The 23,471-nt window shown below is 41.9% G+C and overlaps 1 protein-coding gene across 9 annotated transcripts in view; it reads right to left on the bottom strand.

Moving 5' to 3' along the window:
• Positions 1-23,471, bottom strand: part of LOC105473043 (ADAM metallopeptidase with thrombospondin type 1 motif 12) — a 377,504-nt gene that overhangs the window by 36,015 nt on the left and 318,018 nt on the right. For all 9 annotated transcript variants that reach the window (XM_011726599.3, XM_011726598.3, XM_071099040.1 and 6 more), the window contains 3 exons: positions 23,248-23,458; positions 10,413-11,531; positions 1,479-1,631 (listed from right to left, as the gene is read on the bottom strand). In XM_011726599.3, the coding sequence (XP_011724901.1) occupies positions 1,479-1,631; positions 10,413-11,531; positions 23,248-23,458 (1,483 nt within the window). The remainder of the gene's footprint in view (positions 1-1,478; positions 1,632-10,412; positions 11,532-23,247; positions 23,459-23,471) is intronic.

Genomic DNA, 23,471 nt, shown 5'->3' with positions numbered 1-23,471 from the left:
ATATAGAAGGAGAAAGAAGGTGGTAATTTTCTCAAGGAGTAGCCTCACAGCCCCTCTCTTCCAAAGACCAGAGCCTTGCTTTGGGAAAGGGTCCTAAAGACCAACCATCAGACAGGAGCATCCCATGTTCCTGTCTGATGCTAAGTCTGCCAGGAGAACCAGAGACAGAAATGCCCAGTGCAACACCTCTGGGTCCTGTTTGTCTGGGGACATGAGCTCTTCACTAGATGAAGAAACAAATGTCTAGAGGTGACATCATCTACCCTAAACCTCTTGGATAGCTCTTTCTTTTCCTGTCTCCTGTGTCTCAGCTATCAAGAGGAACCATCTTCCTGGAGAGAAGACAGGGGTGGACCAGGCTTCCTAGAGTTGAGCACGTATGGCCAACAGGTATATGCACAGCTCACACCTCTGTACTCCCTACCTGCCAACTGACCCTCAATCTCACCGCTGACCAGTGTCTTAGAGCCCTGAATTATCCCCCAAGGGCTGGCTAAGCCCTAGTCCAGCCGTGATAAGCAGATCAGGCCTAGTTAGTGTCTCAAAGCACCAAGGCTAACTAATCTGAAAACCAGATACATTCTTTTCACAAGGAACTATGCAGACAGCACAGCAAAATGAGTAATCACAGTAAGATTAGCAAAGATGGTAAAATTGCACTTCAAAAAGATCAGTATGGTTGGGTACGGTGGCTCATGCCTGCAATCTCAGCACTTTGGGAGGCCGAGGCAGGTGGATCGCTTGAGGTCAGGAGTTTGAGACCAGCCTGGCCAACATGGTGAAACCCCATCTCTACTAAAAATACAAAAATCAGCCTGGCGTGGTGGTGGATGCCTGTAATCCCAGCTATTCAGGAGGCTAAGGCATGAGAATCGCTTGAACCCGGGAGACGGAGGTTGCAGTGAGCCTAGATCACGCCATTGCATTTCAGCCTGGGTGACAGAGCGAGAATCTGTCTCAAAAAAATAAAAATAAAAATAAATAAGAAGATCAGTGCGGGGAGTACGCTTTTAAAGACCAATTATTCTTTATATCTCAGCTTTCTTTTCATTTTGGGTCTGGAAGATTAAACTGTATATTTGCTTTGTAAAGCACAGGTGATTCATGATTTAATTATATATGTGATAATATAGGATTATTCATTAAAATGCTAAATTGAAGTAATATAGAAATAGCATTGCATGCTGGAGAAGCAATTGATAATCCAAACTTAACTTTTCTGGTTTACCTTATAAGAGAAAGGACAGGTGGGTTACCACATGTGGGTTAATAAAAACTGTACTACTAAGACTTTTGTGTAACTTGAAGTAGGCCTATGGTAATGCCCATGATTTACTCATCCCTGATTTTATAAGACGCAAAAGGGAAACAGAAAGGTAGAAAAAAACTCGACTTTGGCAAGTGCTTATATAAGATTCCCTTCCCAACCCATCCCCACCTTCTCTACCTCCAAGACTCTGCCAAGCCTGATAAGTTACCTTGCTCCAGTTTCCCACTTTCCAGCCAGCACAGGGACGGAGGTGGCATCGCTTTGCAGGGTCAGGTCTCTGGATGGCCGCGCAGTCGGAATCCATCTGGGTGCTGCACTCCACCCTTCTCCAGTAGGCCCCCAGACCACATGTGGTGGAGCACTGTGGCAGGGAAGGAGAGAGATGACAGAGGCTGAGTGTCACCTTCCCACACATGCCCCATTGCTAGGATCCTGGAGTCAGTTCTCAGTCCTGGCTGCTCACTAACACTGCCCATAGAGCTTTTTAAAAATTACCAACACTTGGGACACCCCACCCACAGAAATTAATCTGAATCTCTTGGGGTAGGACCCAGGGATGCTCAGTATTAAAAATAACTCCCCAGCTGATTTTAACAAACAACCACAGTTGAGAAACCCTGATTTGTATGTGGAAGAAAAATCCAATGCAAATGGAAATTTGCTTCCCTTTAAAACTTATCTTGGCAGGCCAGGTGCAGTGGCTCATGCCTCAGTCTTTGGGAGGCTGAGGCAGGAGGATCCTTTGAGCCCAGGAGTTTCAGATCACCTGGGCAACATAGGGAGAACCCAACTCTAAAGAAATTTAAAAATTAGCCAGGTGTGGTATTGTGTACTTGCATTCCTAGCTACTTAGGAGGCTGGGTGGCGAGGACTGCTTGAACCTGGGAATTTGAGGCTGCAGTGAGCTATGATTACACCACTGCACTCCAGCCTGGGTGCCAGGGTGAGATCCTGTCTCAAAAGAAAAAAAAAATTAATTATCCTGGCATGATTGCCCAGGGGGCTGCAGAGAAGCTGCCACATTTCCTACCAATGCTGTTCACAGTGGATGTCAGGTCTAGGTGTCTGCCCCTTGCCTTTCCTCTCTAACACTGAAGGATACTATCTCACCTATTTCCCTCCATGACAAACCTGCGTTGTAGACTGGTATCATTATGGTGTAGATGAAGAGACAGGCTTTCAGAACTGACCTGCCCAAAGGGTTTTCTGTCTCTAAAACTCAGAACAATATTTGTTACAGTAGTGCTCCTCAAACCTTAGGGACCATATGAATCACCTGGGGACCTTGCTAAATGCAGATTCTGATTCAGTAGATCTGGGAAGGGGAGGCGACTGTGCCTTTTAGCAAGCTCCCAGGTGCTGCCGATGCTGTTGGTCCTCAGATCACGCTTGGAGTTAGAAAGATGTTATAGCATGATGCTTTTCATCCCTCAATCCACTGGTGGTGAAGAATTCAGTCGCCTTTTGCCACACATACAGCTCAGCTCATTCCCCTCAAAGTGTTTCTGTTTGTTTATAATTCTTAAATATCTCAGGTTTAGCAGGGGGTCACTTTGAAAACGATGCAAATGTCCACCACGTAATTTGTTCCCTTTTATGTACCTGATTCTTTCCTGTAACTGATTTTTCTTGCATCCCCTCTCCGCTGCTCATCCTCATTAAAAGGGGCTGTTTCTGGACGAGCAAAACATTGTGCTGAACTAAAAAAAGACAGGGTGGAGGTTCCATCTATGACATGCTTAAGGTTTGATAGGCTGTAAATAAAGACCAGACTTATGTTTCTCTTGTTGTATCTTCACTCTCCATATATATATATATATATATATATATATTTTTTTTTTTTTTTTTTGAGATGTAGTCTCGCCCTGTCGCCCAGGCTGGAGTGTGGTGGCATGTTCTCGGCTCACTGCAACCTCTGCCTCCCAGGTTCAAGCAATTCTCCTGCCTCAGCCTCTCAAGTAGCTGGAATTACAGGTGAGTGCCACCACACCTAGGTAACTTTTGTATTTTTAGCAGAGGCAGGGTTTCACCAAATTGACCAGGCTGGTCTCAAATTCCTGACCTCAGGTGATCTGCCCTCCTTGGCCTCCCAAAGTGTTGGGATTACAGGCATGAGCCACCGCGCCCAGCCTTCACTCTCCATATAATTTTATGTTTCATTTTGTGCACATTCTTGTGTTATAACACATATATAACATAATAGAGTTCTTAGGTAGATAATCTGTAGATCACAGAAAGAGAAAAGTCAAAATTATTTTCTACTACATCATCATCTTTTCCAAGTGGGTCAGTTATAGAGGTAATACATTCTCCTTAAAATTCTTTAGGATTTGATTTCTTTTGTTAAGTTCCTGGCACTTTCTCCTTTGTATCATATTATGTATCTAGGTAATAGAGATAACAGCTGAAGTGCTATAGATTGATTGCACTAATGGCCTGCGTCGTTCATACTTCCTTAAACCCATGCTCTTTGCAAGGGGACTTTGTAGCTTCTCTCATCCAGAGGTGGAATTTATTTCTCCGGCTCTTGAATCAGGGCTGTTCTTGTGACTTGCCTTGGCCAACAGAATGCAGTGGATAATGCTGTTCCAGTTCTCAACAGTTGGTGCTTTCCATTCTTGCTCTTGGACCCCTGCCTCTGCTATGAAAGTAAACCTGGGCTGGCCTGCTGGAGGATGAGGGCTCATTACACCCAGTGACCCTGTGGTGACTGACTAACCAAGTCAAGGGTCAGTGTCCAGGTGTTCAGAATTGGAACTGATGCTCGGGGTCACATCAGCACCATATGAACACTGCTCTGAAATGCTGTGGAAAATTGTGCTGTCACTTCCATTCTATACGACCACAGTTTACAGTTAACTGACTGGCCCAAGGGATCTGACTGAATGATGAGGCAATTCAATGACAGGTGAGTCTCTATCAAAATAAGAGCCATACCCATGCACGCTGCATAGCACTGAAGTTCTCTGTTTTGTAAATATGGATCAGAGCAAACACTTACTGAGTACTTCCTATGTGCCCGACACTCTTCTGAGTACCTTACGCAGAGTTATTCCTTTTATCTCCTAAGTCATATGAGTTGGGCATTATCATCATCCTCATTTCATAGACGAGGGAAATGAGGTAGAGTGAGGATGTACAGCTGGTAATTTACTGAGTCAGGACTAAACCCCAGAAAGTCTGGCTTCAAGGTTTATACCTACTTACAGTGTTAGCTCAGCTTTTATATCAATTACTTAATATTTGAAAACACAATTAAAGGAACGTGCTGTGTCCAGTGGGGCTGTGGACAGACTCCCACAGGCCAGAAGGCGGGAGGACATTGCAAGAGCGATTTCAGATCACACCGAAGGAACTTTTCAAATCAATTCCTGTTTTAGGGATCAGGAGAAGCTTTGTGTAAGATCAGACTCAAAGCTTGATCCTGAACAGGTAGGATTTAAAAGGGCAGAGGAGAAGGGGAAGGAAATTCCAGGGAGAGGAACCAGCATGAACAGAGACCCCAGACTGGGAGAGGCAGGAGGTTTAAGGCAACTGAGCTGTTGAAGCTTAGCATGGATGAAGAAAAGTAGGAGGCAGTACGTTTTGAAAGCTTGATTATGTAAGCCTGGGAAGGCTGTTGGATATTGGGTTACAGCAGATTTTATCTGAACAAGTATGAAATGAGGAGATATCAAAGACTTAGAGCAGGAGTTTGGAATGATTAGAATAGCTTTTTGGAGGATGAATTTGGCAGACTCATGTCTTGTGCAACGGTGTGTGGAAAAGATAGGAGAAGGCAGAGGCTGGAGATGTGTAGACCAGCAAGGAGGCAAGGGCAGGTGTTCTAAGCAGGAGTAGTAACTGAGGTCCTTCACTCTCATCTGTTGGGCACCACTGGCATTTGGGACTCAACAATTCTTCCTTATAAGGGACTTTGCTGAATGTCACGAGACTTTTATCATTCATGCCTCTCAGACATTGAATGCTAGTTGCAGCCTCTTCCCCACGTTGTTGTAACAAACAAAAGCATCTTCCCTCATCTGTAAATTCCTCCTACCATCAGATTAGAAACCACTGGGCCTTAGACTAACAACGGACATAAAGAGGAGAGGACAGGAATGATAAGGTGACACTGACTTGAAAAACGATTACAATTTCTTTTTCTGTAGGACAGAGGAAAATTGATATAAATGGTGATTCTACGGGCTCTAAGATGTGGTGAATGGGAGATAAGTGACTCATTATGGAGAGAGGCAACCCCAAAGAAATAGCTTCAGGAATAGGCAGAAATAAAAATCAAGGACAGTGAGGAACTCAAAACTCAGCGTTTTCATTCTGAACCATGACTTCTCTGACAGTTATTTATTATTATTATTATTATTATTATTATTATTATTATTATTATTATTTGAGACAGGGTGTCACTCTATCACCCAGCCTGGAGTGCAGTGGCTTGAATTTGGCTTACTGCAACCTCTGCCTCCCGGATTCAAGTGTTTCTCATGCCTCAGGCTCCTGAGTAGCTGGGACTACAGGCATGCGCCACCACGCCTGACTAATTTTTATATTTTTTGTAGAAACAGGGTTTCGCCATGCTGCCCAGGCTCGTCTCGAACTCCTGACCTCAAGTGATCCACCCACCTCAGCCTCCCAGAGTGCTGGGATTACAGGTGTGAGCCACTGCGCTGGCCTTCAGTTCTATTTATTAAACATTTTCTCTCACAACATGCACAAAGGGAGCAGGCACCAGGCCCTGTCACAAGGGGGGACTCCTGCCGAATGCGGAGCTCTATTCTAGTAATAGTCCTTACAGCTTTGAAAACTCTAGAATCTGAGCCAATATTCTTTTTCCAGCCAAACTGCCAGGAATTAATAGCTGTTAATGGTTCCACTGTTGTTGCCAGGTTTTTTTTTTATTGTTTTGTTTTTTTTGTGAGCTATAATGTATTCAATAATAGTTTATTTCTGTCAAAGTCAGATACTGACGTTTGAGATAGAATTAATTCTTTGTATTTTGATTTACTATAATCAAAACGTGTTAATTAACCTTTGAGCTCAAACAGTAATCATAGTTGATGTGTACTTTATTTTGGCTTAGTTTGCACGGATATAGTAATGTCTCATTAAATCAATTAACATTTATCAATTAATTAACATGTATTAAATATTCTCAAGACAAAATAATTAAAACACACTTAAATTCCATAATTCCACAACTGCTCTGGGTTTTGGTGATGAATGAAAAGATAAGAGGACGGGAAAAAAACTAATATCTGGGTCATCATACAACCATTTTGTTTTTAGAGACAATTTCAATTCATAGGAGCACCATCCAGCAAACAAAAATTCAAATTAAATAGTTGATTCAAATTGAATAGCCAATGACAGTCAATTCAAATGGAATAGCCAAAAACCCAAATTGAATAGTGGTTCATGCCAATAATCTCAGCACTTTGGGAGGCTGAGGCAGAGTTTTGCTTGAGGCCAGGAGTTCCAGACTTGCCTGGTCAACATAACAAGACTCCCATCTCTGCAAAAAATAATAAAAAAATTATCTGGGTGCAGTGGTTGGCACCTGTTCCTATCTACTCGGAAGACTTAGGTGGGAAGATTGCTTGAGCCAAGGAGTTCAGGACTGCGATGAGCTATCATCAAACCACTGCACTCCAACCTGGGTGACAGAGTGAGACCCTGTCTCAAAAAAAAGTCAATGAGTCAGTGACAGACTCCTTCTCTTCTCCTCTCTCTTCTTCCTTCCCCATATCCAATTATTTACAAACCCTGATTTTAAGTTCAAATATATATCAGATATATTTTCCCCTCTTCATCCTGAACATTCTTCTTATAGTTCTCATGCCTCATCTGGACTATTGCAATAACCTCCCAACAGGTCAAAATCCTCATTGCTTCGGAACAGGCTCCCTACAGTCAGCGGCAGAGAGTGCTAGGTATTTGCCATGATCCTTTTTCTTCTTCTGGGCACATAATTGGGTTGCATTTCCCAGCTTCCTTGAGTTCGGTTTCATCACGTGACCTAGTTCTAGACAATGGAATGTAGGCGGAAGTGATTTGTCGCACTTCAAGGCTTGGGGCATACAACCTCCTGCAGGAGTGCCTCTATGCTCTCTTCCCTTTCTGATTGACTGGGATGGTGACCCCAGGGCAAATTTGATGATGGGAAGATGGTAGAGCCATTGTCAGCCTGGGTTCCCCAATGACTGCACCATCCTCTACCATCAGCACTGCAGACTGGAATCACCTTGTATTGCCACATGACTGAGAAGTCAACATCTCTTCTGGTGAGCCATTACTCGTTGGGCTTTATTTGTTACAGAAGCCTAGCCCTCCTAATGTGTGTGAATGTAGGCAAGTGTGATTTCTAATTACATATGCATACGCACACATGTCATTTGTATTTGAATGGTTCTGATATCAATCCTACACGTATGCCTTTTATCGTCTACTCTTTCCTATTCTGTTTGACCTAGGCTGTTTTATTCTCATGGCCCACAGTGTCATTAATTGTAAGTGCTTTCAGACCTTATTGCCATTAACTAAATATCAAAATACAAATTAATTAGTAGCCTCCACTTCTACAACTTGTTTTCTTTGTTTTTCAGTCCACAGAAGCCACACACTGTCTAAACCGTGTCGACTGAAGGAAGACAGTAGTCCTGCTTATCTGCCCTTTAGGGATACCATGATTTAGGAAGAAAATATATATCTTGAGAGTACTGTTTGACAGGTGTTGGCAGGTGCCTCTCCTCAGTGTTCCCTCTGCATTCTGCAGGGCATGCTGAAGCACAAGTAGCTGGACTGCCTTTGGGGGAATCCGAACGCTATCACTTCAAAAACACCTAAACAGATCCATTTTGTTTCAAAACATCTAGCCTGGACCCACTGTGGTAATAGAGGGACAATTTGCCCCTGTGAACTCAAGTAACCATGAGTGGCCTCCAAGTTATTTTAAAGAACCTCCTTGTGAACTATGTGATTTTCTCATTTGTCTACCCAAGGCCACCACATAACTGGCATTATTTTCATATGTAATATGACCAAAGAAGAAACAAATAAAATCAAAGACACAGAGGATGGTAATATTTTCTGATTTGCAGAGCCAGGGGTCATGGGTTCTGAAGCCCATCTGTCTGAGTTCAAATTCCCGTAGCTCACAGGTTTGTACAATTCTGGCTAGCCACTTAAATTCTCTCAGCTTCAGTTTCCTTGCCTCTGCAATAGGGAAAATACTACCAATCTCCTGGGACCGTGGTAAGGATTAAATGAGAGAATTTATGCTCATTAGCATAAAATCATGCTTATAAAGCCTGATGCATGCTTAGGAAAGAAACTGATTAGGAAAGAAACAGGACTGAAATGTCAGGAGTCATGAGACCCATTCATCTCCTTCCTTCAACAAATTGGCTTACTGTAAGCATGACAATCTTCTCTATCTCTGAATCAGAATTCTTTACCTCTAAATGGAGATGATAAGATGACAGAAAATGTGATAACTAATTTTAGAAATCAAACATAAATCAAAGTGAAAACATAGCTCAAATGCAAACAATTATGTTATTTAATGCAAGAAATTTTGGAGATGGTTTGAATTTACCTATTTATTGCTTCTAGTCAATTCCATGACCAATGACGTTGATTAATTTATATAAAAGAATTTTGTATAGTTGTCAGGTGGTGCTAAAATCCACTAGAGAGATAGCAGATCAGAGTGGGAAGAGATAGAAGGTTCGTCATCCAATTGTGTCTTTGGAGAAATCAGTTAACTGTTACAAATCTCTTTTTCTATTTGTAAATTGGTATCAGTGAGACACTTACCTACTCATCAGGACCATCAAAAGGCAAAAATAAGAGACTACCTGTGAAAATGGTTTGTGAATTACATGTTTTATAAATTGTTATACTGAAAATTGCTATTTTTATATTAGCTGCTAATAGTTTACTTCCCTTTAGCTGGGGAGATGAGTCATGAAATGTCATAAAAATGCTGAATGATTTGAACATGTGATTACTTTGCTGCAAAGTCCTCTTTTGCATTGTTACATTATATTAACAAGTTTGTATACTGCATATTCAGATTTCAAATAGGTAAGAAATGATTTTGGTGCTTCAAAGGATGTAATTAGTTCTAGAAATGGAAAGACAAATATCTAGCCAAATTTCTGGAGCATGAAAATAGGGGCTAGCATGATGTCATCATGCTTATTTTCTTCTTCCTCTATATTACAATTCTTTCAATAAGCCAAAATGAATTTTTTAAAAGCAAGCACTCAAACAAACCAAAAAGTAAAGGAAAAAAAAATCACTGATATGGCGAGCTATACAATTATTTTAACAAGTTTTGTCTTAGGTTTCCATTCTATCTGTGATTACTTCACAATTTTAAACCATGTCTCAAAACTAGGTTTTTTATTGAAATGTGAACTCAGGCCTTTTCAGTCGTCCTTCATCATAGGATCATTGCAGTTTATAGCTGGAAGGAACATTAGAGATAATCTACACTTGCCTTATCATTCTGTAGGCAAAAAAAAAAAAAAAGGCTCAGAAAGATAGATGAATTTGCCGTGATTACACAGCTGACTGCCCAGGCTTCCTGGCTTAGTTCAGGGTACGTTTCAGTATATCTCACTGCATTTGTTCTCCTTCCCTATATATAAATTTTTAGCTTCCCTTTGCAATGACATTTTAAGTCAACCACCAAACAGCTGGCACTTGAACATAGACCACCCAGGGGTCTTCACTGGTCAGTTTACGTTTCTCTGTCTTGTATCCCTGACCTCAAAACAGGTTTCTTAAAGATGGGGACTGCATAATGATTTCAAAGGGCTGCACAGACATTATTCTGTGTGATATACACAACATCCCTATGAAATGTACAAGGCAGGAACTCTCATTTGGTTGTGGCAGGTAGAACCAGATTAAAAGCTAGACAATATATCTATAAAACTTCACAAGTTATGTAATTTATATAATTTTATTTTTTCCATTTGGAGAGTTAGGGGGGTAAGGAGGGAGGTGAGGGCATGGTCTGACTGATTCCTTTTGTTTTCACAGTAATGCAAGTTCATTTTGAAATTTTCATATGAATTTAACACTCCTAGCTTTTTTCCATGTAACACCAGGCCTTGGGTAGGAAATGTCTTACCTCGCTCCAGTTTCCGACGATCCAGTGTGCAGAGCCGTGGTCGTTTGTGAGCTGCTTGTAATTGGAGGCATTCAGCAAAAAGCCCTCGGCAATCAGACTTGTTGCATCCTCCTCAGTCAGGACTGGTTCAGTACTTTCTGTTTGATTCATGTCGTTTGGAAGTTTCAGATGGCTATGGTTTGCTGTCTTTCCTGAGGGTTCTGGCTGGTGGTCTCTTCCCAGAGGGAGTAGAGTGTCAGCTGGCTTTTCAGTAACCATCCCCTCAACTCTGGGTGTGCCAGTTTTGGGAGTACTGGGCCTTTGGCTGGGGAGCAGTCCTTCTATCACTGTGCTGAAGGTTGGCCACGGGGACTCCCCACTGAGATCCGGTGTCAGTGGAGGTGCAAGTGGCATTTCTGTACTTTCCACTGGAGCGTCATTTCCAGGTACTCTGATCTTGGTCCATATTACAGGGTTGCTTTCATCTTTGCCCTCAGGCTGTTCCCTGTCTTCCCCTGAGCCACTGTGAATCTCCATTTCTGGACCTTTGGTCAAGGTATTGTAAAATGGAGTCACAGGCCAAGTCATAGGGTTGCGGGAAGATGACAAGTCAGAACCACTTGTTGTAGCTACAAGGCCTCCCTCCCAGGTAGGACCAGCATCTGAACTGGAAACATTTTCCTCACTTGGCTGAATGCTCACGGATCGGGAAGTGAGGATGGGCTGAGAAGTGCTTCCAGTGGGAATGAGATAGCGAGAGCTCAGCTCAGGTTGGGTTGAGCTATCTTGCCACTGTTTCCCACCCATGTCTCCTTCTTTGGAGGCTGTGGTAGGACGAGGGCTGCTGATTGCTGCAGGGCTTGTGCTCATAGACTCAGGCCCTATGGGTGTGGTCAGCATTCTGGGCCTGGATGTAGGTAGAGGGACGGGCTTTACGGGGTCCTGCTCAGGTGTTGGTGGGTTTTTTCCATTGGAAATAGTGCCTTTGTTGGGTTTCAGACCTCTCCGGCTAGATGGGCATTGCTGGAGGCCACACAGAGCCCGGCTGTTGGGTTTCCTTGTCACATCGCAAGGTTCATCATGGTTCTTGGCACATGTGACACTGCGAATCCGCACTCCACCACCACAGGAAACAGAACACTAGAAGAGAGAAACAGCTGTTAGTCTGGTGAGAGAAGATGCTTTTGTTCTCATGGTCAGGTCTATAATAGACCAAAACAGGCCTGATGGAAACTGAACTACGCAGCTAAAATTGTCTGCTATCTCTACATTTGGTTTCTGTGCTCTTTCAGTTTTCCACGGAAATATGTATATCCTGGAGACCAGCTGGGACTCAGTCTCAATCATTTATTCTTCACAAACTGAAAATGTAAACCATGACGTAGTCAAACTACATTCCCTTTGGGCTGTGAACCATGGATGGTGGGATCCACAATGAGTGTAATGGTTTACACAAGTCACCGAACCTTTTAAAGAGCTAGTAAGTCACATTATCTCTTTTCTGGGATTGTGATCTTATTAAATTAATGTATAATGTGTGCATATTCTCTGGAATATGAAATTTGGTATAAGGAACATTTCCCTTTATATTTAGAAAGCAACCATCATAACTCACACATTTTCCCCAGGTACCTTAAGCTCCATTTTCACTTGCCTGTGGCAGGCAGAATCAGATTAAAATCTAGATAATCACCATACTCACACAGGTGCATAGATCCAAGACCTACGCTAAAATTTAAAGGTACATAGTTAATCAAAGGTAGGAAATAGCCCTTCCCAAGGAGTTAGGTGAATCCCTTAGCATGGCACTGAGGTACACATTGGGGAACTGGTAGGGGCCCCTCCCCAATGTTCCCTCCATATTCTGTATGCCACGCTGAAGCCCAAGCAGCTAGACTGCCTTTGGGGGAATCCTAATGGAACGGGCCTTCCTCAGGATACATGGTAAAGAATGTTCATCGCATCAATTTCAACACATGTGGATGGCAGATACAGAGTTGCTATAAAACACGAAATGTCTAAATATTTTGAAAAATCCATACTTTTACCAAACAGTTCCATTTTTAGCTTCTCTTTCCAATGGCATTTGAAGTCAACCACCAAACAGTTGGTACTTGAACACAGACCACCCAGGGGTCTTCTCTGGTCATTTTACATTTCTTTGTCATGTATCCCTGACCTCAAAGCAGGTTTCTTAAGGATGGGGACTGCATAATGATTTCAGAGGGCTGCACAGACATTATTCTGTGTGATATACACGACGTCCCTATGAGATGTACAAGGAAGGAACTGTTATTCTGCCTTCCACAAGTGAGGAACCTGAGACCCAGGAACTCACTTGAAAGGCAGCAAGTCAGTTGTAGAATAAGCATTAGCTTTATTTATTTATTTTTAATTTAATTTAATTTTATTTTTGAGATGGAGTCTCGCTCTGTCACCCAGGCTGGAGTGCAGTGGCGCGATCTCAGCTCACTGCAAGCTCTGTCTTCCATGTTCACACCATTCTCCTGCCTCAGCCTCCCGAGTAGCTGGGACTACAGGCGCCTGCCACCACACCCGGCTAATTTTTTGTATTTTTAGTAGAGACGGGGTTTCACCGTGTTAGCCATGGTCTCAATCTCCTGAGCTCATGATCCTCCCTCCTCGGCCTCCCAAAGTGCTGGGATTACAGGTGTGAGTCATCGTGCGCAGCCACCATTAGATTTATTTTTACCCCCATCCCCAAACCTAGCACAACACACTGTACAAGTAGCTGTCCATGGAGTTTACTCAGTGACTTTTGATTTGTGAAAAGCTACCCAAAGGCAGGAACTGTTTTTTATTCGTAATGGAATTCCAGGATAGTTCTGAGGACACAGTGATCACCTTGTATGTATTAATTAAGTGACTCTTTTACCTGGAAAAAAAAATCAGGAATGGAAAAATTCTCACTCATGAGCTTCTGCATTTAGTTTAAGGTCCTTGCCTTCTCAAGTTCTATTTTCAATTTTCTCTAAGTAGGAACATAATATTGACATAGAAAACTTCTCCTTTATTTTGTTTCAATCAAACATAATCACTCACTGATGTATAACGGCTCTGTGAAATCAGCTCTTTTGAAAAGCAGGAGATGCTGTGAGCACAGGAGAATGTACAGCTGAAGGAGTGTCCAACTGTGGATTTGGACCCAACCAGAGAAGCTGTTGACTTAAGATGTCCACAAAATATTAAAACAAGTTGCTCCAAGGTGGAACTTCCAGGTTAGTTTTGAAATAATAATAAAAATAATTTGGGCAGAAATGATGCTTAATGCACACTCATTTCCTACCAAAGTGGAAGCTACCAACTGCAAGTATCGGAGCCTGACAGGGAGGCAACAGTCTCTTCTGGCATGGTCCATGACTCACTTCTCCCTGGACCTGGAAAGGGAAGGCAGGAGGTATTTATCTTCCTGATGTGCTGCATTGTTTCTTCCCTTCTTCTGTAGGAGGATACTCTGTGCTCCATCTATTTTAGTCATGCGGAGTCCCTCTCCATTTGTTACATTCTAATCTGAACTTCTTAGATTTTCAAATCCCCACTTTGTAAAATTCATCAGTTTTGTATGTGTGAACACATTTCCATGCCGGCTGCCTCAGGCAGGCTCAGTCTTGAGAGCTGACTGATAACTGAGATCCCAGCTACTGCCAACTCTTCTCAGGCAGCAGGTGACCCTCTTTTGGCTTTCCTTTCCATGAAGTATTAGACTAGATAGTAACATAATAGGAAATGCTTCTATTTTTCTTTTCTTTCTCTTCTTTCTCTTTTTCTTTTTGTTTTGACTTGAAATGTTGCTAATATCTCTAAAAAAGTTAGCTTTACTTGTACACTTTTACAAAAATTTTTAAAATGCAAAATTATAGGGGCATATCCCCTCCACCTCCCCAGTGAACTATGAAGTAAAAAAAAAAAAAAAAGAAAAAAACTATAAAACCTCTGAGAAATAGCTTAAATTCCCTGATCTATCATATTAACTCCCTGCGCGATTCAGTGGCTAAGTCAGCTTCCTCACCTGGAAACAGAGACAGCAGCACCTACCTTTGCAGGCTACTGTGTGGATTACCTTCAACAATAGGCTTAACAGAGGTGGCATAATATATGAAGACAATTAGTGATTGAAAGCTATTATTATCACTGTTCTAATAATGATGCTGATAATAATAATAGTGATCACAACAAAAGGCTTGGGGTTCCCCAATTTCCACTGCCCTTGTGGGTGACACACAGAACTGTCTCATTAGGGAGGTGTGAAGTGAGCAGCTGTCTTGGTGAGGTGGGTGCAGGCACATGTCTACAAGATACTGTGAAGACCCACACACCCCCTAATGGTTTACTGCTGCATGTTTTTAGATTCAGATTTCCTAAAGCTAACAGATGGATATGTGGTTTTCAAATTTACAAATAACAAGAACTAAGTAATCTTACTGATGGTGTGAATTTGCTCAACCTAAAAGAGTAAGGCAGGAGTAAAGAATAGCTACTGTATTAGTTTGTTTTCATGCTGCTATAAAGAAATACCAAGATGGGGAAATTTATAAAGGAAAAAGGTTTAATTGACTCACAGTTCTGCATAGGTGGGGAGGCCTCAGGAAACTTACAATCATGGTGGAAGAGGAAGCAAACATGTCCTTCTTCACATGGTGACAGGAGAGAGAAGTGCAGAATGAAGAGGGGGAAAGCCTCTTATAAAACCATCAGATCTCAAGGGAACTCACTGTCACAAGAACAGAATGGGGGAACTGCTCCCATGATCCAATCATTCCCCATGAGGTCCCTTCCTCAACACATGGGGATTACAATTTGGATTACCAGTCAAAATGAGATTTGGGTGGGGACACAGAGACAGACCACTTCAGCTATCTAGCTGGTTGCTGAGTTAAAATACATTAGATTTTAATATTTTGAAACAGAAGATGGTTTTTGAAGAGGAGTTCCAAGTAGCAGCCTAACGGCTACATGTGGCCCACTGACATGTATTCTTTGGCTTGCTCAATCTTAAAACCCACCAATCTACCAACCAACCAACAAACAAAACACAAAAACCAAAATAGTAGCCAACATTTTAAAAATTAGAAATTTTATGTTAATAAAATTCCTGATTTTTAACTTCTCTTGGAAAAGCTGATGATCTCATCTATAGTTCTCATTCCCAAATAGCAACCCAAAACCTGATTAATGAAGACCTGGGATCTAGGAGTTTATACGTCCCTCAGTGCACCAACCTTTCATCCACATCTACTTTTCTTAGCCAGCAGACGTTGAATCTTCCAAATAACCCACGATTGCCATTCCTTAGTCCTGGGACACAGTATGCCCAGCTGGACAGTATTAGCTGTCTACCAAGCTTATTGGGCCTGAATACGAACTTGCCTTTTCTCCTAGTCACTGCAGAACAGGCATTGCTGCTTTGTATTCAGCTCCACGCTTCTTCCAGTACATCTTCCAACTGTATTAATCTGCTCAGGAACTGTCAAGCTCTACAGATGAGATAAATGCAGTACACGACACCACACTCCAAACCCATCTCAATTGGTAGTTTCAGAATTCTCCAAAACAACTTCAGCTATGATTATCGTACACCCTTACCTCGTAATTTTGAACCCTGGACTATGCAAGCAGCATGTCAATCTGTTACCCTGCTCTCTGGGAGTCATTTTGCCCTCACTTGTCACCATCCTGGATACAGGCTTCTTGTGGGGAAACCCACCGAGAAAGGGGTTTGCTGCCAAATTTATCAACTCCACCAACCTGTGGTCCACTGTTGGGGGTGAGGAGGCTCACAATTGGCACTGAGCTGTAGCGCTGAGAAAGAGTTTATTTGAAAACACAGTCGGAGTTTATCAGAGGGTTTGGACTAAACGGCTGAGTAGAGAAACAGTGAATACTTTGGGCATTAAAACATTGAATGCACAATCTCAGAAATTTATACATGAATAATTAACTCTCATACAAACACCAGCTTTGAAAACAAGCTAAAACACATAGGTATCTGTTTTGGGTTGAATTGTGTCTCTCTCAAAAAAGATATGTCAAAATCCCAATGCCCCCAATCTCAGAATTTGATCTTATTTGGAGAAAGGATCTTTAAAAAGGTAATCAAGTTACAAGAAGGTCATTAGGTTGGGCCTAATGGTATCCATATCAAAAGGGGAATCTGGACACAGAGATCACAGGCAGGTAGAATGTCATGAAGATGAAGGCAGAGGTTGGAGTGATGCATTTACAAGCCAATGAGCACCAAAGATTGACATCAAACCACCAGAAGCTGGGAGAAAGGCATGGAACAAATAGCCCTCCCAGCTTTCAGAAGGAATTCACTTTGCCAACACCTTGACCTTGATTTTGTAGCTTCTGCAGATGTGAGACAATAAATTCCTGTTGTTTAATCTGCCCAGTTTGTGGCACTTCGTTAGGGCAGCCCTCGGGAACTGAGACAGTAGCCTAGATAATTAAAACAAATCAGACCTGATGAGGACAATCAACATAGCTCTCAGCTGGTTTTTTGTGAGTAGTTGTTGCAAACAGAGGTGCCCATATCTGTTCTCCAGACACCCTGGCCAAGCACAGGCTACTGATGCCTGGGAAGAACTGAGATGTTAACACTAATGACACTCCACACCAAAAGAGGGAGTGACGAGGTCAGAATATCAGGTGGCCAGCCCCACAGGAGTGCCTGGAACTGGGGAATCCAGAGGGTCAGCAACTCTCAAAAATGTCCTTATCCCTCCATGCTCTCTCTTCCCTCGGGTGGCAGGGACTTCACATGAGTCTAGCTTTGCTTCCCACTTAGCAATAGACATAGCATTGCCTTTTGAGCCACGCCTTCTGTCCCAAGAGCCAGAGAGAGCTCATCTGTGAACATCAGCATTTGGTCTATTTGGTTACTCTGCATTCCAACACCCCTGTGATGAGCTTTGTACTTTATCGATTCTCAGTACCTTGGTTAAGTGAATGTTTTGTTTGTGTGTTTTTGTCAGGCACAGGAAGGGTCCGTTAAAGATCTTCCTAGACTCTGGGTGTGTCTGCTTTTAGAGCCTCCACCAATGTCCCATCAAATATATTCAAATGCATTTCTCATCTCAAGTAAAATGTAACTTTTGCTATAAAAAAAATTTGAAACTATTTTTTTTCCATTTCACTTTTTAAAAATGTTTATGGGTACGTAGTAGGTATATATATTTATGGGGTACATGAGATGTTTTGATGCCGGCATGCAATGTGAAATAAGCACATCATAGAGAATGGGTATCCATCCCCTCAAGCTTTTATCCTTCCAGTTACAAACAATCTAATTATACCCTTTAAGTTATTTTAAAATGTGTAATTAAGTTATTATTAACTATAGTCATCTCATTGTGCTATCAAATCATAGGTCTTATTCATTCTTTCTATTTTTTTTGTACCCCTTAATCATCCCCACCTTCCCTGCAAACTCTCACTACTGTTTCTAGCCTCTAGTAACCATCCTTTCACTCTCTATGTCCGTAAGTTCAATTGTTTTGATGTTTAGAGTCCTAAAATAAGTGAGAACATGCAATATTTCTCTTTCTGTGCCTGGCTTATTTCACTTCACATAATGATCTCCAGTTTATCCACATTGTTGCAAATGACTGAATCTCATTCATTACTGTGGCTGAATAGTACTCCATCATGTACATGTACCACCTTTTCTTTATCTGTTCATCTGTTGAGGGACACTTAGGTTGTTTCCAAATCTTAGCTATTGTGAACAGTACTGCAACAAACATAGGAGTGCAGATATCTCTTTGACAGACTGGTTTCCTTTCTTTTTGGTATATACTCAGCAGTGGGATTGCTGGATCACATGGTAGCTTAACTTTTACCTTTTTGAGGAACCTCCAAACTGTTCTCCACAGTGGTTAAACTATTTACATTCCTACCAACAGTGTACGAGGGTTCCCCTTTCTCCATATCCTCACCAGCATTTGTTTTTGCTGTCTTTTGGATGTAAGCCATTTTAACTGGGGTAAAAATGGTATCTCATTATAGTTTTGATATGCATTTCTCTGATGATAATGATGTTGAGCACCTTTTCATATGCCTGTTTGCCACGAGTATGCCTTCTTTTGAGAAATGTCTATTCAAATCTTTTGCGAAAGGCTTTATTTTTTTCCTGCGCTTTTGAAGTTATTCAGTGAGGGTAACATTTAATTTTGGGGAGGCTCTGATTTCTCAGCAATCGTTATGCACAGTCTGAAATTCCAACAGAATGAGAAAAGCCAGCCTACAAATCATTTCCAAACGGAAAACATTTCTTATGAATACGAGAAACTGTCATATTGCTACATTTTGCAGATATCTGAGATGCAGTATGGCAAAGTATACATTCAGAGTAGACACTGTGCTGCCTGCATTCAAATCCTGGCAACATGTGACTTTGGACAAATTTCTAAATGTTTCTATGCCTCAGTTTCTTCACTTGTATTAATAAAATGGGGCTCAATAAGTCATGGTGAAGATTAAATGTGCTAATAACCATAAAAGTACTTAATAGATACATACATAATACATAGTAACAATGCATACAAAATGCTTGGTGTGTATTTGCTATTAATATATAATTAAATATTGATTTCTGATTTTGCAGGGTCCTTTTGTTTTTATAGAAGCAATGCATGAGGTTTTTTTTTTTCAGGTCTCAAATAGTTGTATAGGCCCTTGAAAAATCTGTAGGCCAGAAGCACTGCACTTACAGTGTTTCATGCATAAAATGAATGAGCTCCTTGAGCTCAGGGAGGGGATAGGTGAAAACTTACGGGGCCACAGATCAGTTCCTTCAGCACCTTTGGGTACAACTGATTGAGCAAGGTTTGCAAAATCAGATTAGCATGGAAAATAGACTTTTGTCTTCTTGTCTGATAATAATTTAGTGAACACTTACTATTTACCAGGCACTATGCTAAGTGTTTGCATGAATTATCTTCTTCAATTCTTACAATAATCCTATGTTTCTCAATGACAACAGGCTAAGAGAGAATTAACACTGGCTCAAGGCCACACAATTAGAGATTGCCAGGGCTGGAAAATCTAGAAAAATTATCACCCATCATTACTATTAGTCTAATTACTAGGAGAAATAACATGTTGGTTTATAGTTGAGGAAACTGAGGTCCTATAAGGAAAAATCATTTTCCTAAGACTGTATAACATGCAATACAAGTTTATGCAATACAAGACCAGAACTAAGATGGTTCTCTGTGATCTCAGCCAGGACTCTTCCCACTTCCCTTTCTGCCAAGGATGTACTAATCAAACATTTATTAAGTACATGGTGGTTATCCATGCATCCATCCATCCATCCATCCATCCATCCATCCATCCATCCATCCAAGGAAAAAGATGGCACAGCTTTTTACAAAGAATCTGACTGAATCATTCTCTAGTTATATCCTTGGAGTCATTATTAAAAATCTCATGTAATTTTGGCAAGTTATTTTAAAGCTCTCATTGGGAGTACCAGGGGTGTCTCTTGAAGAAGAGGTACCCTTCCATCTATCAGATAGAAAGAATTATGGAACCCACTGGGCTGCCCTTGTTGCCCTGGTTGTCTGGATGCACTGGGTTAAACTGAAAGCTTCATCAAAATAACCCTATTATTCTCATGTTTAGCATGTTGCTCTCTGCTCCCAGGCATGGCTACAACTTCCAGTTCACCACTTCAATGTCCAGAGCCCTTTTACTGTAAACTGCCTGAAATGCCTTTGGAAAGGAAAACTATATAAACAAACACACACATCCTGGCTTCTGGAGTGTCCTGTTTGCCACACACACACATTTGAACCCGGGAAGCCATGCTCTAGGTACTGTGCTCTTCACTACTAGACTGGCTGCCTCTCACAAGGCATGCCCCTGAAATGGTGTATCTGGGAAGCAAGGGAGCCACAATAACTTTGATACCTCGTCTCTATTTACAATAAATAGAGTTCCCTTCTTTACCCTCTAAGTCCACAAAGTAGGGTGGGCAAAACCAGGATAAGATTATTGGTAAAACCTGAGATTGGAGGTGGGAGTCTGGTATCTAGAACATAAGCTTAGAGAAAAGGGGCTGGTCACAGGGGGCAGGAAAGCCTGCCTGGGGCAGCAGGGGAGAGAACTCCCCTTTGTGATTCCTGCTGGAACAGGGAGGAGTGTACCGACCTGGCACGGCTGGGCCCACTCTTCCCTTACTGCTTGAGTTGGTGGAGTGCTTTGATAGGGAAGGGAGCTCATGAATGTACTTTCTCTTTCTTCCCTCTTAGGTTAGCCCAGAGAAGGCCATTTTATAGCAGTCTAGAAGGCTGTCAGTTCTTGGGCCTTTTGGATCAGTAACCTTACAGTTTTAGACCATCCAGGGTGACCCAAATGACACAGTACAGACCAAATGATGGCTGGAGCACTATCCTGCTTCAAATAATGTTGGTCTCCAGACAAAATCTAGACAATAAGTACTGCCTGCCAAGAATCGCTATGTCATCTCTCTTTAAAAAAAGTATCTGGGCATAGTTAGAATGTCAAAGACATTTCATCATACTCCAGCAAAGTTCATTAGAAGGTTATTAGTAAGACAGCAGAGAGAAGAAAGGAAGACCCATTTGATGAATATTTTGATACTGATTTAACCAAAAGCACTCCAATGACATCTTCTGAATGACGGCATTGGCCCAGCCTTTCTGCTCAGCTCTGTCAAGTGGAAGCTAGAAACTGTCCGTGTGTGGTCTGTTGACTGTGCAATGGCTGCATATGGAACCACACACTCGAGTGCTTCTTACATCATGCCAACTTTTTGGTCTCTTGTTCTCCAGTTAAGACAGGTTACTACGCTTCCCATAAACATGAACACAATAAGAACTCCTCAGCCAAATCTGTAATTGCAGTCCTCTGAAAAAGCATTAAGATGTTGGCAATTAGTAAATTCTACATGACAAGAATTATTAACAGTTTTGGATGCAGCCAACACATTTTTGGTAAACAGATTTAATAGGCCAGTCACAATACTCTATTCAGCCTTATTTCGACAACACTGTAATTTACAGAAACCTAGGTTGTGGTGGACTAATAAGGCAGGACAGCCAAATGCTGTGATTATACTCCCCCAGGAATAGCAAAAAGAATGTTTGGTTTATCACTGATGTGTGTACATACATTAGTGAGTGAATCAGTAATACACCCATATGTGTATGTAGGTATATTTCTTTACATGCATACCTTTGTCCTTCCTTTCCTTTCTTTCCTTTTTTCTTTTTCTTTTCTGGATCCTATCTCTCCCACTGGATGGAAGTTCTTACCATCTAGGGACCATACTTTCTGTTTCTTTTCTTTTCTTTTTTTAAATTTCACCTAGATGCCCAAGAGAACAGCCTGTACAGATTCAGAAGGTAAATAAACCTAAACTGTGACATAAGCTAATAAAAGGGAGTCTTGGAAATAAGGTTTCATCAAAGCTGCTGTATTTAAATGAATGTTTTGCTTTCAAATAGGTATCTTCAGAGATGGTACCTTTGCTTACACACATTTTAGAATTCTTCTTTCAGAGCAGGTGCAAAGCAATCTGTCACATATTTATAATCAAATGTTTTTTAAACACAAAAATTTTGATCACATTATTCATTTATCCATCAGGCCCCATTCTAATCGACTTTCTGTGGCATTCTCCTGAATCAGATATTCTCCATTTTCTCCCGAGTCCTCATAGGAGTTCCTAAAATATCCTGAGCAATGGTGGCATTATTGTTATTATTATTTTGAGACAAAGTCTCACTTTCTCACCCAGGCTGGAGTACAGTGTCATGATATCAGCTCACTACAGTCTCAATTTCCCAGGCTCAAGTGGTCCTCCTGCCTCAGCCCCCCCAAGTATCTGGGACTACAGGCATGCCACCATGCCAGGCTAATTGTATTTTCAATAGAGATGGGGTTTCATCATGTTGCTTAGGCTGGTCTCAAACTCCTAAGCTCAAGTGATCCTCCTGCCTCGGCCTCTGAAAGTGCTGGGATTACAGGTGCCTGGCCAGTGGGAGCATTATTATGGAAGCATATGGCTATTCAAGGAAGCTCATAAGATAAAGTCAGCATCCATCTCTAAACACTGGCCTGTTAATTTTTAAAAAACATGTATTTTCTAGTTATTCCTTAGGTTATTCACTGAACTGCATATAGGGAAGCAGAGCTGAGGCCCTTGGAGGCTTTGGGGCCTTCCACTAATAACTGGGAACATGACAAGGCCTGACAAAACCAGATGCCAAAGTGACCCAAAGAAAATTAAAGCCTGGGAGAGCTTTTCATAACCTTCCAGCTTACTGATTTCCAATTATAGTCAGAAAATTAGATCAAATTAATTTGGGGAAAATGCAACATTCATCTGAACTTATGTGTCTTATAATAGATGTTATAAACCTTGGTCTGGTTTGGCCTTGACACATGGTGAACAGATGGATAATTTGAGGGGATTTTTCTTAGTGTCAAGTGACACTCTTTTGGTTTGGGTTAACTATAGTGATGTGCTGGTCAATGTTTTATAAATCACTTTTGGGGTGCGTGGGAGGTCCCTGATCTGCTACCAATGGTTTAACAACAGGCCCGGCCAAGCTTCTGATTTATTAATTAGTCGTTGTGATCCTGTAGTGGGGGAGGGGGGCGGGGCGGAGTCTACCTCACCCCTGCCAGGTAGTAAGCTGACCATTGAGCAAGTGAGAGCAAGATCCCGTATGAATGGAAAATGAGCAGGCCAGGGATATTTTGCAATTTTACCTAGGGTCACTTTGGATTGGATAATGAGAAGGAAGGCAGAGGCTGATGAAGCTTGAATAATGCCAGTTTCCCCTCTGAGCCCTGAGCTCACCTCACTCCAGTTGCCCACTGTCCAGTCCGAGGGGCACAGGATGTCTCTGTTGCAGGAAAGGAGGGTCTTGGGCTTCAGCAGGTGCTGGCAGTCTGTGGGCGGGAGAGCCTGCTCGTCAGAGCCCATGGTCTGGATGCACAACACGGTTCGCTTCTTCTCCCCGTGGGGCCCGCATGTCGCGGAGCATGCTTCCCACTCCCCTGCCCACCACCTGCAGGCAAACA

This window comes from Macaca nemestrina, chromosome 6 (assembly GCF_043159975.1).
Source record: "Macaca nemestrina isolate mMacNem1 chromosome 6, mMacNem.hap1, whole genome shotgun sequence".
Lineage (NCBI taxonomy): Eukaryota > Metazoa > Chordata > Mammalia > Primates > Cercopithecidae > Macaca > Macaca nemestrina.
The sequence above is the reverse complement of the archived record's forward strand: the minus strand, read 5'-3'. Positions and strand labels throughout refer to the sequence as shown.